The 16,785-nt window shown below is 43.1% G+C and overlaps 2 protein-coding genes across 4 annotated transcripts in view; one reads left to right on the forward strand and one right to left on the reverse strand.

Annotated features, from left to right (window-relative positions):
* Window positions 1–11,144, forward strand: part of AAMDC (adipogenesis associated Mth938 domain containing) — a 62,939-nt gene extending 51,795 nt beyond the window's left edge. Inside the window, exon 5 of the mRNA XM_058446648.1 lies at window positions 10,881–11,144. The gene's annotated coding sequence lies outside the window, so the exon portion shown is untranslated. The remainder of the gene's footprint in view (window positions 1–10,880) is intronic.
* Window positions 3,927–16,785, reverse strand: part of INTS4 (integrator complex subunit 4) — a 133,036-nt gene continuing 120,177 nt past the window's right edge. For 2 of the 3 annotated variants that reach the window (XM_032167003.2, XM_058446644.1), the window contains exons 22-23: window positions 9,930–10,050; window positions 3,928–5,271 (exon numbers count right to left, since the gene is read on the reverse strand). In XM_032167003.2, coding sequence (XP_032022894.1) covers window positions 5,093–5,271; window positions 9,930–10,050 — 300 coding nt within the window. In that variant the 3' untranslated portion in view covers window positions 3,928–5,092. Of the gene's footprint in view, window positions 5,272–9,929; window positions 10,051–16,785 lie in introns of all 3 variants that reach the window. The other variant, XM_058446646.1, reaches the window with a different exon arrangement.

Consider the following 16,785-nt stretch of genomic DNA (forward strand, 5'->3'; position numbering starts at 1 on the left):
TATTTATCACAGCCATAACTAAATAAAATCACTCCACCCCAGCCATCACTGGAGCAGCAGCAGTGGAAAGATGATTTTTGCTTCATATGATCCTGCCACCTGACTACATAGTTAGGCTTCTGACCTACAGGGACCAATCTATAGACTGGACAGCAACTTAAGATGTGGCTTGGCAAGAAAAGCTGAAACAGTATGGAAAGTGAAGGGATTTATTTTTTTCCAAGTTCTCCAAGTAAGTGGCAGACCTAGGATTAGAACCCAGCACTGTGTCTTTATCATTTTATGGCATACACCTCCTTGCTCCCTAGAAGCAGATGGGAGTGAGTGCTTCACAGACCCGACACCCAGCATTGAAGTCTCGGAAGGATCTGCTTGGTGCCCTTTCCGCAGCCCTTTCATTTGTCAGATGACAGATCTTTCTAGATCTGGTCCCTCAGCTCATAAAGCCAGTCCTCTGTATAGCTGAGAGGGATGTTTGATAAAATTCAGACTGTTTCTCTAGTGATGCAGTCTTTTTTTTTTTTTTTTTTTTTTTTTTTTTTTTTTTTTTTTTTTTTTTTGGTCAAATGTAAGGTGAGACAGCTCTGGTGGGTGTTGAATTCGGTGTGGGTGTAATCATTGTTCTAAGTGAGTTGTCTCCAATTAAAGAGAACTTACTGTAAACTTCTTAGAGACAGAAGTATCTGTCAGTGACATTATTAAACTTTTAAGGAAACCTGCTAATACATAGCCCCTACTTTGGAACCTGGTGCACATGGTCAGTGATGGAAATATGTAGAGCTTGAAGGGAAGCTGTTTCTCCACATAACTATACTTAGTCCTCTGTCTTAAATCATTAAAGCCTCTGAGTTAGTTTGTAGGTAGAATAGCCCTCAAGCTGCCCACAGGTCATTTCTTCTAGCCTGAGTGGTTAAGACAAGAAGTTGGCCGGGTACGGTGGCTCACGCCTGTAATCCCAGCACTTTGGGAGGCCAAGGTGGGCAGATCACCTGAGGTCAGCAGTTCGAGACCAGCCTGGCCAACATGGTGAAACCCTGTCTCTACTAAAAATACAAAAATTAGCCAGGCGTGGTGGCACGTGCCTGTAATCCCAGCTAGTCTACTCGGGAGGCTGAGGCAGGAGACTTGCTGGAACAAGAGAGGCAGAGCCTGCTGTGAGCTGAGATCGTGCCACTGCACTCCAGCCTGGGTGACAGAGCAAGACTCCATCTCAAAAAAAGACAAGAAGTTGGCGATGGCTAGGTGTGTACCTTTCTTCTCCATAATTGTGTTTGCTGAGTTCAATCATCTCAAAGCAAATATAAAGTCCTTTCAGAAACTTGAATCTTTTTCTGCAGCATGCCATGGTACTGCTACCTTTGCTCTGGAGACACAGAATCATTCTTTCCTTGCCTGGTATGTGCCAGGAGTTGTGCTGGGGATACAGCACAGACATTCTTATGGTCCAGGTACAGATCAGTTGGAAGAAATAAGATGTGTAAACATTACAGTGAGGATGTAGAAGTTGCAAATTGGCACAAATCTACCTGGAGACATGTTTTGTTTGTCTCAGTAATTTTAATATTTACTGTAGTTACCAAGGTTTTTTAACTTTGATGAAAATGAAGATTTCTGGCTGTTTTGGAAGAATGGGAAGAACTGACACCACTAGGTCCACACTTATAAATGAAAATAACTGAGTGGAATGGAATAGCACTGGCTTCTCCAACAGAGAATGTGCTCTCTGATTCTTCCAATTGCTGTTATCTTCTAGGCCACTTTATTCCTTTACTTTTCCTGCCTACCTTTCTTAAGGGGTTTGCATTTGTGAACCTGCAATGCAATATTAATAAATACTATATGTGTGAAGAATATAGTATAGGAGGCTGTGGGAACATAGAGGAAATGTTCCAAGCCCATAAGAGACACAGATATGTCCTAGAACAAGGCCCAGTCCTGAAGAATGGAAGGAACCACAGGAGACAGTCTGAGGAGCACATTCCCAGGCTCAGCAGGTCCAAAGGCCTAGAGGTGAGAGAAAAAGACCACAGGTAATTCTGTTCAACTGGAGTAGTACAGAGACAGTTTGGGACAGGGAGTATGAGGCTGGAGACGAAGCAGAGCCATGAAGAGCCTTCAAGACAGGAGTTCTGACTTTTTCCTGGGATGAGTAGTGATCCACTGAAAGGGCCTGAGCAGGGGAATGGTGTGGTCAGATCAGCTCATCACTTAAGGGGGGCTGATGGTGGCTCCATCAGTATAGAAACAGTGTAAGAAGAGGACTAAGAAACATGAAGGAAGAGGGATCTAAAGGACTTGATGGCTACTTTTGTATGAGGGATGAGGAAGGAATCCAATGTGCCAAACAGGTTTCTCGCTCTGACTGCTGGGTGCATGCTAGACCACTCACTAAGAACAGACCCCTGTGATGAAAGTCACCTGGGGAAGAAACTGGAGGCCTGGGTTCCAGCCTTAGCTTCACCACTAACTCAGTCTCTCTGGGCCTGCGTATTCATTTGTAAATGAAGGTGCCACACTAGAGTGCTCTTTATGCCCCTTTCCAGACCTTTATAAAAAGGTCTTTATTTTTTTTTTTCACTTCAGTGAAAAAGTACAGAATCAGATAGAGAAAAACTAAAATTCTCATATTCCCCAGAACGTGAAAATTCAGGGTAAAAGCAATTTAAAAAGTTGAGCCCAACTCTGATACGATACTTGAATTCCTTAGCAACAAATTTGTCAGGAGCTTGTTCAACCTCTGCTCAAACTCATCTAGCCTGGAGAATGCTATACCCCCTAGTACAGCCCGTTCAATTCTTATACAGCTTTTTAAAATGTATTCTGATACCAAGCCAAAACCTGTCTCTTAGTGCATGTCTACCTTTGATGGAAAAAGTACTACATTTTGCATTTTTAAGACAGGATCAAATCCTGGCTTTGTCCCTTAGGAGACAGACACTATCTCAAAGCCTCTGTTTCCTTACATGGAAAATGAGGGCTAACTTGCAGGATTTTTATAAAAGGGGTACTTATCTGAAAAATATCCAGCATATTCTTCCCTTAGAAGGTTTTCTATAATTACAGCATGATGGGCTCAGGCAGCAGCCATGGTTCTTCATGTTTTTGTCTAGGCTCCAACCCAGCAGCTGCCGTCAGGTGTTCATGTCAGGGCTGTGGTACAATTCCACCTGGCTACAGCTTCATGGCACATCCTTAAGAGATGCAAAACAGGTAAGCACACGAGAAAAGTCAGCTCCCTGGAGTTAATCATTCTTCCCCTAGTCCCTCTTTAGCACTCATGACCTCGTGGAAATAGACTGCCTGGAAATAGACTGCCAGATCTGTCATTTCCTAATTGTGTGACCTAGGACAGGTTACTTATTTCTCTTGACTTCAGCTGCCTTGTTTATAAAATGAAGATAACAGTACCTAGAGAAAAGAGCTTATAACACTGCCAGGTACACCCAAGTACCTTAAACCAAAAGTTAAAACATGCTTGAATTTAAATTCCAGCTCCACCTCTGAGTAATTGTATTATCTTGCTATTATTTTTATAAGCTTGCCAAGTGCCAAATATGATCAAGACTAGCTGCAGGTTCAGATTCTAGCAATCGTTATTTAATCTATCCTATTCAACCACCGTTGAGGTCCAATTATCTTCGTTTCAAAGATGAGGAAACTGAGGCACAGAGAGCTGAAGATTTGAAGGCTTTTTCCCATATACTTCCCCTGAGGTGGTATAGCTTAGACCTTTGGGATCTTCTTGGATTTTAATGAATACAGGCTTTATTACTTACTGTACAGTAATAGCCTCATTTGGCTATTGTGAAGATTAAATGACGTAAAGTACATAGCACAGGCGGTACCAAAGGTTAACCTCTCTGGAGCACTGACTGTTACTATATCACACTTGCAATTTTTTTTTTTTTAAACAAGAGATGGGGTCTCGCTATGTTGCCCAGGCTGGTCTTGAACTCCTGGGCTCAAGCAATCCTCCTGCCTCATATAATCCCAAAGTCCTGGGATTATAGACATGAGCCACAGCCCCCAGCCCCATGCCTAAAACTTTAACTCACATGCAGCATCAACTCATCAGAGATGCTGCAGTAAATTACTTTATTTCTTGCACTGGATCCCTGTTTCCCATAATCCTGATTTCTTTTGTAAAATATAGCTCTTCTATATTATTTATTTAAAGCCATAGAGGTCCTAAGAATAATGGCAGGCAAGATCAAGAATTTCTCTCAAAGCAAGGCGCAGTGGCTCACGCCTGTAATCCCAGCACGTTGGGAGGCCGAGGTGGGCAGATCACGACGTCAGGAGATCAAGACCATCTTGGCTAACATGGTGAAACCCCATCTCTACTAAAAATACAAAAAATTAGCAAGGCGTGGTGGCAGGCACCTGTGGTCCCACCTACTCGGGAGGCTGAGGCAGGAGAATCGCTTGAACCCGGGAGGCAGAGGTTGCAGTAAGCCAAGATCACGCCACTGCACTCCAGCCTAAGCGACACAGCAAGACTCCATCTCAAAAAAAAAAAAAAATTTCCTCAAAGATGAAAATGATTCATTCTCCAGCTATTCAGTCCTTGGCCCAGCTACTGCCTGTGTTAGGGAAGAGGCTTCTTAGCAAGATAACGCCATGTTTAAGGTCCTTCAGCAACTGTCAATGGTAAAAAAAGTACAGCTGTTAAAGCGGCCTTGGAGTTGCCCTGACAAACACACCATCACTTTAAGAAATAAGACTATAGCTCAAATAACCAATTATCAGGAGGTAGGTGGATCTTTGTGTTTCACACCAGAGGAATAGCATGTAAGCATGTAGTATAAAACCTGAAGCTATAGCCACATGCATTTCTTTACAGACCAGGAACTAGAACAGCTTGGTGTTTTCTCAACTTTATTGTGGAGAGGGGCAGGGTAAGTAGACTTGAAAGTTTTTTATTTTTTAGTTGAAGAAACAATTTATCCTGGTTTTTGATACCAGATGAGACTGTAAAGGTCACATACTCCTTAAGCCTATACATCAATTCCAGGTGAAGTGCTTCAGGCTTGGCTCATTCTGACACCTAAGAAGGGCCCTCTAGGCCATGGTTGGAAAGACTGTTTTTGCCTCAGCGCCGTGCAGGTTTGGGCATTATATAAACTTTTACAGGCTTGCTGAAGGGAATGGTGCCCTCGATGCTGGTTTCCACCTGTGGCGACATCTCACCACCCTCCATCCAGGGGCATTTTGGAATGCGAGCACTGGAGTTGTAGGCCAGCAGCAACCTCACTTCCACCTGGCATGCCTCTGAAAAAAAGATAAAAGAAATCCTCTATAACTAGGCAACTGCTAGGAATGAGGATGAAATGTGAAGTTAAAGAAATATCAAAATGGAAGCAGTAGGGAGAAATTTCTTCATCTGTCCACATCCCTCCCCTTACCCTCACCAAACAAAACACTGAGCCTGCAGATGTGATGCTGTTCCATCACCTTCCCCTCAGGCTCACTGTGGCACAGAGCCAAAGCTGCTGAGACAACTGGAGAGCAAGGTAAAAATCCTTCCAGGAAGATTAATTGCTTCATGATCTGCTTTATGAACTGGGCTCAAATTCTTATGCAAGTGTGGATTTGGGCAGTTTCAGAAGGTGCATGTGGCTTATTCTGATACCCAGTTGGGCTCTTCCTGCGCAGTCCCATCTCAAGCCTCAGGGCTGCATGTACCACAGACTACTTTTTTAGTGGACAGGAAGCCTTTGAATAGGAAATGGTTCGCCAAAAAATTTCTGGCCAATGAACAGGAACATGTTTCAGGGACCTAAAATGTCTGAAAACATTTCATTCTTTCATTACATTATCTTACAATATAATCATCTAGTGTCTCTATGGGCAGGTCCTAGCAAGAATAAATAAGAACTCCCCTCAAGTTGCCTGCTGTTTGGTTGAGGAAACAGATAGTTGCAATGGAGTACAACACACGCTCTAACCCAAGCCTGCAAAGAAGTACTAAGGAGGGAGTGCAGGAAGGCTTTGGAATAGAATATCCATTCTATGCCAAGCAGGTAACCCCAAGAGTTCTTATCCTGCTACATTATGAAAGAAAGACTGTCACAATCTTGGCAAAAGTCCCAAGAATCAGATAGGTTCTCAGAGACTCCCCAAATGCACACCTGGGTAAGAATTTGAGCCCAGTTCATAAACTGAAGCAGTTACTCATTCTATTAACCACAAGCTTCTATAAAGAAGAGGGAGAGAATTTCAGAAAAATGTAAGGGCAAGTGCAAAGGCCAGGAATGGAGTGAGCTTGGGATGTCTCCTTAATTTGGTGCAACCAGAGCGAAAAAGTTAAGTTGAAGATGATCCCAAGGCTAAGAAGTTTAGAGGGTAGGAATGAAGGCTAGATGGATCTAAATTAACAAGGGCAGAGACTCCAGGACTTCTCAATGCCTCCCCAGACCTCTTCCTGGTTACATCCAAGCTTCTCTCTATGGGTCAGAGTAGAGACTGGATTGCTGTCCTCCAGGAAGGGAAAGGTTTGCAGTCAGCCCAAGGCCAGAGCAATCCAGTGCACCTCAGATTTCAGCATGAGATCTAAGTGCAGCCTCAGCATCAGCAAGTACCAGCCATGTGATAAGCACACACTCACATGACAACATGAGGGTCATGCAGCAGCCATGAGTGTAACTGTCATGAAACTAACACTGCTCTCTGATACCAGGCTCCAGATGAATCTCCCACTCAGAGTGGAATCAAGATAGTTACCTGTATCTGCTTTCCTGCCACACTCTCCCATTCCATCCCAGGTGGCAGACCACAACCACAGCCCCAGTTGGCATAGCACTTTCAAGAAGCCAAATCCTGGTAAAAGCTGGATAAGGCTCAAGCCTATAATCCCAGCACTTTGGCAGACCAAGGCAGGAGAATCACGTGATCCCAGGTGTTTGAGACTAGCCTGGGCAACATAGTGAGACCCTGTCTCTACAAAAAATAAAAATAATTAACCAGGCGTGTAGTCTCAGTTACTAGGGGGACTGAGGTGGGAGGAACCACTTGAGCCCGAGAGGATCACACCACTGCACTCCAGCCTGGGCAACAGAAGGAGACCCTGTCTCAAAAAACCAACCAAACAAACAAATAAACAAACAAAAACAAATAAATCCTGCTAAGGGCAGAGGGAGTTGATGTAGGACTCAGCCCTACAGGGTCATCTTGCATTCCCTTACCAACATTTGATAAGAATGGCAATTCAAGGCAATGCCATAGGAGTAAAGCGGAGAAGAGAGAAAAGAGGGAGGGGAACTTGGGAGAAAGAGACAAGATCATCTAGGACAACTCATGCAACTTATGCGTCATGCCTAGAAGAATATATCTCCTAGGTTTATATTCTTATTCTCATCTTAATGAGACAGGGAAGTAAAATAACTTTCTCAGGATCACACGGCAAAGGAAGCAGAATTTGAAACATGGTCTGTGACTCAGCTTCCTACGTGGCAGCATCCTGCCTCCCAGAGGAGAGGCCCCTCCCTGGTAGGGAGCTACTGAGGGATTGAAGGAGCTCCCTAAAAACTCCAGGCCCCATCACCTAGATTAGGAGAAAGAAATATGTCTCATTTACAATGAGACATATTTCACTTCAGTGCCCCAAACCGGAAGGGACATAGCACAGTGAGGGCTGGGAAGGGTAACTGCCAGCTTTAGCGCTATCACTGATCAGGTATGTGGGCCTCCATTTATGTATCTGTAAAATGAAGAAGAGAATACTAATTTCCACTGCAAGGTTGGTCTAAAGATTAAGTGAATTTTTATTGCACATTTAAAACCTTGTATTCAATTTTCATTATTTGCTGAGTGCCTACTACATGTCAGGCACTAGAGACATAGGCTACTAAAACACTGGAGATACAGAGGCAAAGACAAGCAAGTTCCCTGCTCTATAGAAGCCTACATCCTAATGGGAAAGTCAGTAAGTAATTAAATGTGAAAACACATCTGACACCAGTACACACTATATATTAACAATTAAAACAGGGATTTGTAATAGTGACTGGGTAGCAACCACTCAGAGGAGGTGATCTTGTTTTCTTGTTTCTGATGTTTTCTTTTTTTTTTTTTTTTTTTTGAGTCAGGGTCTTGCTCTGTTACCCAGGCTGGAGTGTAGTGGCATGATCAGGGCTCCCTGCAGCCTTGACCCCCAAGACTCAAGCAATCTTCCTCCCTCCGCCTCCTGAGTAGCTGGGACTACAGGCACATGCCACCATGCCCAGTTAACTTTTTTATATATATTGTAGAGATAGGGTTGCCCTATATTGCCCATGCTGGTCTCAGACTCTTGGGCTCAATCGATCCTCCCACCTCAGCCTCCCAAAGATTATAGGTACAAGCCACCATGCCTGGCTGTGATCTTGTATAAGTTAAAATTATTCAGGCTCAGGATCACCTGGCAATACCAAACAAGGAAGTCTGCAATGAACTAGGATACCTTAAGAGCAAATGGGGCCTAGGAAAAAGAACCTTGAGCTTGGGGGCAGATCAGCTGAGTTCTAACTCTGGCCGTGGCAATGACTTGCTGTGTGACCAGGGACAAGTCAGTACCCTCTCAAGACCTTCCATGATCTTTTGAGCTACAGCATACTGTAATTTGCTTTCCTGAGCCTTGTGCCTCCCAAAACAATACTGTCCCACAGCATTTCCTTCCCCATGTCCAGGATCCCTTCAGCAGAAGATACTAGAGTAAGGAATCTATTTTCCTGTGGGGCCAGTGGTTTGGCAAATAGTGCAAAAACATTCCAGGCAGCCAGATTATGGAATGAGGAATACTCAGGGAAGCACGTCCTGGGTAGCAGAACTGCTGGATGCTCCCTCAACTACACCAGGCCTACCGCCACTAGAACCCCAAAGGGGCTGCCCTAACATCCAACAGCTTTATAAAGTCATCATTACCCGTCTAACACCCTGACAGAGGGAAACCATTAATAAAGGCCTGGTGCAGTGGCTCACGCCTGTAATCCCACTACTTTGGGAGGCCAAGGCGGGTGGATCACCTGAGGTCAGGAGTTCTAGACTAGCTTGGCCAACATGACGAAACCCTGTCTCTACTAAAATACAAAAAAATTAGCCAGGTGTAGTGACGTGCACCTGTAATCCCAGCTACTCGGGAGGCTAAGACAGAAGAATCGCCTGAACCCAGGAGGCAGAGGTTGCAGTGAGCCGAGATCACACCACTGCACTCCAGCCTGGGCAAGAGCAAGACTCCGTCTCAAAATAATAATAATAATAATAGCCTTATAATTCTGTGTTTAAAAACACAGGGTGAAAAAAAATTCCAAAAGGCATTCCGTATCTCTAAAATAAACCAAATTTGGTGGCATTAAACACCTCCAGTTAACAGTGCTCCTGAACCATCTCCAATTATTTGGGAAACACCACTGAGGCCAATTCTGCCCCCTATTCTAGGTTCTGCAGACTGAGGTCTTCTTAAGTTTTTTAAAGCAGCCTTATAGGCTTGAAGTGTAATCTCCTCATAATTCAGACATATAAGTTGGAAAATGAAAAAAAATTTTTTTAAATCCTCACTACTAATTTGTAGATTGAGAATTATTATTGTCATTTGGAAGATGAGGAAAAAGACTCAGAAAGGGAGAGACTTGTCCAAGGTGACCAAGCAAGTCGGTGGCAGTTAGGATAAGAATAGTCTCCTGGTGTCCAGACCAGGGCCCTTTCCATGAGACTCCATTCTATCATAATTGCCTGTATATCTTCTAACAGAATCTTATCTCTCATGCAATCAAAGCACTGTAGCAAATTAGCCTAAATATACCCAGTTTGTGCTTATAAACTCATTAAGTTCAATTCTTAGAAGGCCTGATTCATCCATGTATTTTTTTTCAAACTTTAAAAACCAAATGCTTAAGGGTAGGTGTGATCTCCCACAGCATATTTTCCTGCCTACCCTGGTCCTGACTCCTTACCTGTCCAAGCGGTGTGGGAGAGGTAAACCTGAGTGATAAGCCGGTGCCGCCCTGGGCCAGGATTCCGGAAGTCTGCAGGCTTGGGGTGAATCATCTGAGCCTGGCCATCTGGATATAAGACCTAAAGGGTGACAGAAATGAGAAAAAGAGGCAGAAGCGAGAGGAGAGTTTAACAAAATGGATGATGACATCTGTTGTGAACCTCAAAACACAAGAAGAAAGATGACACCAACTTTACTAAGACTGCGCCTTGGAGGGAGGTCAACACTGTAGACATCTCTATTCCCCTAATCCAGCACGAAGCAGTGTTCAGTAAACATTTCCTGAATTCATGGTGAATGAGTAATATGAACAGAGTGTCTCTATTAAGTGCAAAGACAGGTAAGAATATTAATTCTGATTATGAAAAGTGTTCTCAGGCACCTTCACCAGAAGAGCACTCCCTCCCTGGCTCTGAATCATACCATGGCCCAGCATCCATCACCAACCACCAGTATTTGGAGTTACTTTGTAATTGCATTCTTTCCACTACATTTCAAGCAGCTAGGAAGTCATTTATCTCTCTTCCTACGGAGAGACTGCTCAATGAAGAGTCCACTCAAATCACTGGCTAGTTCTTTAAGTCTCACGAACTGCAACAGAGTTCTTCCTCAGCATCCTGGGGGACCTCCCAGCTCCCTGTGTAGACAGCCTACTATACTGCAGAGTACAAAGGAACTAGAGGAACAAATGAAACTTATGCTGGGACAAGGACATGCTCTATGTAAATATACTTATGAAGGCAGAGTAGGGAACCACACAGGTCTTCCAATGTTGAAACTGTGGTCAATGCTGAAACTGTGGAAGGTATGTCTCACCCACTTGCCCTATAATCCTTCATCTCTCCTCAGGTCATAGGGCCTCCCCCTGATTCTACACTTCTTTCTTCTTTTTTTTTTTTTTTTTTTTTAGACAGGGTCTTACTCTGCCACCCAGGCTGGAGTGCAATGGCACGATCATAACTCACTGAAGCCTCAAACTCCTGGGCACAAGTGATCTTCCTGCCTCAGCCTACTGAGGAGTGGGGATTACAGGCACGTGCCACCACGCCAGGTAATTTTAAACTTTTTTGTAGAGGCAAGATCTTGCTATGTTGCCCAGGCTGGTGGTCTCCAACTCGACCTCAAGTGATCCTCCTGCCTCAGACTACCATAGTGTTGGAATTACTGGAGTGAGCAACTGTGCCCAGTCTACCCTTATTTCTTTTTTTTTCTTTTCTTGAGATAGTCTCACTCTGTCACCCAAGCTGGAGTGCAGTGGCATGATCTCGGCTCACTGCAACCTCTGCCTCCCGGGTTCAAGTGATTCTCCTGCCTCAGCCTCCCAAGTAGCTGGGATTACAGGTGCCCACCATCATGCCCGGCTAATTTTGTATCTTTAGTAGAGATGGGGTTTCACCATGTTGGCCAGGTTGGTCTCAAACTCCTGACCTCAGGTGATCCTCCTACTTTAGCCTCCCAAAGTGTTGGGATTACAGGCGTGAGCTACCACACCTGGCCTACCCTTATTTCTTAATGCTGCTACTCCCCACTCTAGTTCTAGGCTCCAAGCTCCCAAACCTACTATAGAAGAAAGATGTAGGTGTCTCGGTTTCCTGATCCTTATTATCTTTAAAGACAAGTGCTTGGGCTTCATTTTTTTTTTTTTTTTTAGAAAATGAAGGGGAGGGCCGGGCACAGTGGCTCATGCCTGCAATCCCAGCACTTTGGGAGGCTGAGCCAGGTGGATTGCTTGAGGTCAGGAGTTCACAACCAGTCTTGTCAACATGATGAAACCCCTTCTCTACTAAAAATACAAAAATTAGCTGGGTATGGTGGCATGTGCCTGTAGTCCCAGCTACTTGGGAGGCTGAAGCAGGAGAATCACTTGAACCTGGGAGGCAGAGGTTGCAGTGAGCTGAGATCACTGCCACTGCACTCCAGCCTGGGTGACAGAGTGAGATTCCGTCTCAAAAAAGAGAAAGAAAGGAAAGAAAAGAAAGAAAAGAAAAGAAAGAAAGAAAGAGAAAGAAAGAAAGAAAGAAGGAAAAAGAAGGGCAGAGGGGGGCTGAAATAGCAATGATCATAGGAAAAACAAATGAACAGGGGCCATAACTTCTGTGTTCACCAGGCATGGTGGCTCATGCCTGTAATCCCAGCACTTTGTGGGGCTCAGGCGGGAGGATTGCTTGAAGACAGGAGTTTAAGACCAGACTGGGCAAAAAGTAAGACCCCCCCAATCTCCACACAAAAAAAATTAAAATTAGCCAGGTGTGGTGGTGGGTATCTCTAGTTCCAGCTACTCAGGAGGCTGAGGCAGGAGGATCCCTTGGACACAGAAGTTTCAGGTCACAGTGAGTTGACCATGCCACTGCACTCCAGCCCAGGCAACAGACAGAGACCTTGTCTCAAAAAAAAGAAAAAAAAAATTCCCAGCATTTTCAGCAAAACTGTCCTTGGTGAAAGGCCTTGACTCCTCTGTGAAATGGTTTCTGAAAGCCTTCTTTCATTTGTCTACTCCAAAAGTGGAGCTTAGAAACCTGTGGCCCAAGTAGGTCAGAGGAAGGAAATGGCCAGTATGAATGATCATCACATAGAATACAGTAACCTAGATTAGGCTTACAAAAGAGTTAATGAATGGAGTTCTGCAGGGTCTGCTTTAAAGAACAGATCTACAGTATTTTAATGGGGAATGTAATCTCAGTGTCATCTCTGAGGCATGTTTACTGCTGTATCTCTATTGAGCACCTGAAGTAGTGCCTGGAACAGAGGAATGACTCAGGGTGTGGTGACTGGACTGGATGGCACTTTCAAACCACTGGACCTGTCCCACGATGGGGCAGTGAGTTTCCCGTCCCTCTACCTATAAGGTATCTAAAAGGTTTAGCCTTGCATGTGGTAGATGTGCTTTGAAGGGGGTTTTTTAGGAGACAGTCTAGGAGATGACCCTTAAGTAACCTGCCTACAATCTCCTTTATGCTCAGTTGATCAGTGAAGTTTTTTTCAGGGACAATGTAAAACAGTAGTTCTGCTGGTATCACTGACTACATATTAGAATCACCTATGAACTCTTTTTTTTTTTTTTTAATTATACTTTAGGTTTTAGGGTACATGTGCACAATGTGCAGGTTTGTTACATATGTATCCATGTGCCATGTTGATTTCCTGCACCCATTAGCTCGTCATTTAGCATTAGGTATATCTCCTAATGCTGTCCCCGCCCCCCCCACCCCCCACCCCACAACAGTACCCGGAATGTGATGTTCCCCTTCCTGTGTCCATGAGTTCTCATTGTTCAATTCCCACCTATGAGTGAGAACATGCGGTGTTTGGTTTTTTGTCCTTGCGATAGTTTACTGAGAATGATGTTTTCCAGTTTCATCCATGTCCCTACAAAGGACACGAACTCATCATTTTTTATGGCTGCATAGTATTCCATGGTGTATATGTGCCACATTTTCTTAATCCAGTCTATTGTTGTTGGACATTTGGGTTGGTTCCAAGTCTTTGCTATTGTGAATAGTGCCGCAATAAACATACGTGTGCATGTGTCTTTATAGCAGCATGATTTATACTCCTTTGGGTATATACCCAGTAATGGGATGGCTGGGTCAAATGGTATTTCTAGTTCTAGATCCCTGAGGAATCGCCACACTGACTTCCACAATGGTTGAACTAGTTTACAGTCCCACCAACAGTGTAAAAGTGTTCCTATTTCTCCACATCCTCTCCAGCACCTGTTGTTTCCTGATTTTTTAATGATGGCCATTCTAACTGGTGTGAGATGGTATCTCACTGTGGTTTTGATTTGCATTTCTCTGATGGCCAGTGATGATGAGCATTTCTTCATGTGTTTTCTGGCTGCATAAATGTCTTCTTTTGAGAAGTGTCTGTTCATGTCCTTTGCCCACTTTTTGATGGGGTTGTTTGTTTTTTTCTTGTAAATTTGTTTGAGTTCATTGTAGATTCTGGATATTAGCCCTTTGTCAGATGAGTAGGTTTCAAAAATTTTCTCCCATTCTGTAGGTTGCCTGTTCACTCTGATGGTAGTTTCTTTTGCTGTGCAGAAGCTCTTTAGTTTAATGAGACCCCATTTGTCAATTTTGGCTTTTGTTGCCATTGCTTTTGGTGTTTTAGACATGAAGTCCTTGCCCACGCCTATGGCCTGAATGGTATTGCCTAGGTTTTCTTGTAGGATTTTAATGGTTTTAGGTCCAACATTTAAGTCTTTAATCCATCTTGAATTAATTTTTGTATCAGGTGTAAGGAAGGGATCCAGTTTCAGCTTTCTACATATGGCTAGCCAGTTTTCCCAGCACCATTTATTAAATAGGGAATCCTTTCCCCATTTCTTGTTTTTGTCAGGTTTGTCAAAGATCAGATAGTTGTAGCTATGCGGCATCATTTCTGAGGGCTCTGTTCTGTTCCATTGATCTATGTCTCTGTTGTGGTACCAGTACCATGCTGTTTTGGTTACTGTAGCCTTGTAGTATAGTTTGAAGTCAGGTAGTGTGATGCCTCCAGCTTTGTTCTTTTGGCTTAGGATTGACTTGGCGATGCGGGCTCTTTTTTGGTTCCATATGAACTTTAAAGTAGTTTTTTCCAATTCTGTGAAGAAAGTCATTGGTAGCTTGATGGGGATGGCATTGAATCTATAAATTACTTTGGGCAGTATGGCCATTTTCACGATATTGATTCTTCCAACCCATGAGCATGGAATGTTCTTCCATTCGTTTGTATCCTCTTTGATTTCATTGAGCAGTGGTTTGTAGTTCTCCTTGAAGAGGTCCTTCACATCCCTTGTAAGTTGGATTCCTAGGTATTTTATTCTCTTTGAAGCAATTGTGAATGGGAGTTCACTCATGATTTGGCTCTCTGTTTGTCTGTGATTGGTGTACAAGAATGCTTGTGATTTTTGTACATTGATTTTGTATCCTGAGACTTTGCTGAAGTTGCTAATCAGCTTAAGGAGATTTTGGGCTGAGACAATGGGATTTTCTAGATATACAATCATGTCATCTGCAAACAGGGACAGTTTGACTTCCTCTTTTCCTAATTGAATACCCTTTATTTCCTTCTCCTGCCTGATTGCTCTGGCCAGAACTTCCAGCACTATGTTGAATAGGAGCGGTGAGAGAGGGCATCCCTGTCTTGTGCCAGTTTTCAGAGGGAATGCTTCCAGTTTTTGCCCATTCAGTAGGATATTGGCTGTGGGTTTCTCGTATATAGCTCTTATTATTTTGAGATATGTCCCATCAATACCTAATTTATTGAGAGTTTTTAGCATGAAGGGTTGTTGAATTTTGTCAAAAGCCTTTTCTGCATCTATTGAGATAATCATGTGGTTTTTGTCTTTGGTTCTGTTTATATGCTGGATTACATTTATTGATTTGCGTATGTTGAACCAGCCTTGCATCCCAGGGATGAAGCCCACTTGATCATGGTGTATAAGCTTTTTGATGTGCTGCTGGATTCGGTTTGCCAGTATTTTATTGAGGATTTTTGCATCAATGTTCATCAAGGATATTGGTCTAAAATTCTCTTTTTTGGTTGTGTCTCTGCCTGGCTTTGGTATCAGGATGATGCTGGCTTCATAAAATGTGTTAGGGAGGATTCCCTCTTTTTCTATCGATTGGAATAGTTTCAGAAGGAATGGTACCAGTTCCTCCTTGTACCTCTGGTAGAATTCAGCTGTGAATCCATCAGGTCCTGGACTCTTTTTGGTTGGTAAGCTATTGATTATTGCCACAATTTCAGAGCCTGTTATTGGTCTATTCAGAGATTCGACTTCTTCCTGATTTAGTCTTGGGAGGGTGTATTTGTCGAGGAATTTATCCATTTCTTCTAGATTTTCTAGTTTATTTGCATAGAGGTGTTTGTAGTATTCTCTGATGGTAGATTGTATTTCTGTGGGATCAGTGGTGATATCCCCTTTTTCATTTTTTATTGCATCTATTTGATTCTTCTCTCTTTTCTTCTTTATTAGTCTTGCTAGCGGTCTATCAATTTTGTTGATCTTCTCAAAAAACCAGCTCCTGGATTCATTAATTTTTTGAAGGGTTTTTTGTGTCTCTATTTCCTTCAGTTCTGCTCTGATTTTAGTTATTTCTAGCCTTCTGCTAGCTTTTGAATGTGTTTGCTCTTGCTTTTCTAGTTCTTTTAATTGTGATGTTAGGGTGTCAATTTTGGATCTTTCCTGTTTTCTCTTGTGGGCATTTAGTGCTATAAATTTCCCTCTACACACTGCTTTGAATGTGTCCCAGAGATTCTGGTAGGTTGTGTCTTTGTTCTCGTTGGTTTCAAAGAACATCTTTATTTCTGTCTTCATTTCATTATGTACCCAATAGTCATTCAGGAGCAGGTTGTTCAGTTTCCATGTAGTTGAGCGGTTTTGAGTGAGTTTCTTAATCCTGAGTTCCAGTTTGATTGCACTGTGGTCTGAGAGACAGTTTGTTATAATTTCTGTTCTTTTACATTTGCTGAGGAGAGCTTTACTTCCAACTATGTGGTCAATTTTGGAATAGGTGTGGTGTGGTGCTGAAAAAAATGTATATTCTGTTGATTTGGGGTGGAGAGTTCTGTAGATGTCTATTAGGTCCACTTTGTTTAGAGCTGAGTTCAATTCCTGGATATCCTTGTTAACTTTCTGTCTAGATGATCTGTCTAATGTTGACAGTGGGGTGTTAAAATCTCCCATTATTATTGTGTGGGAGTTTAAGTCCCTTTGTAGGTCACTCAGGACTTGCTTTATGAATCTGGGTGCTCCTGTGTTGGGTGCATATATATTTAGGATAGTTAGCTCTTCTTGTTGAATTGATCCCTTTACCATTATGTAATGG

This window comes from Hylobates moloch, unplaced genomic scaffold (genome assembly GCF_009828535.3).
Source record: "Hylobates moloch isolate HMO894 unplaced genomic scaffold, HMol_V3 SCAFFOLD_11, whole genome shotgun sequence".
In the NCBI taxonomy this organism is placed as follows: domain Eukaryota; kingdom Metazoa; phylum Chordata; class Mammalia; order Primates; family Hylobatidae; genus Hylobates; species Hylobates moloch.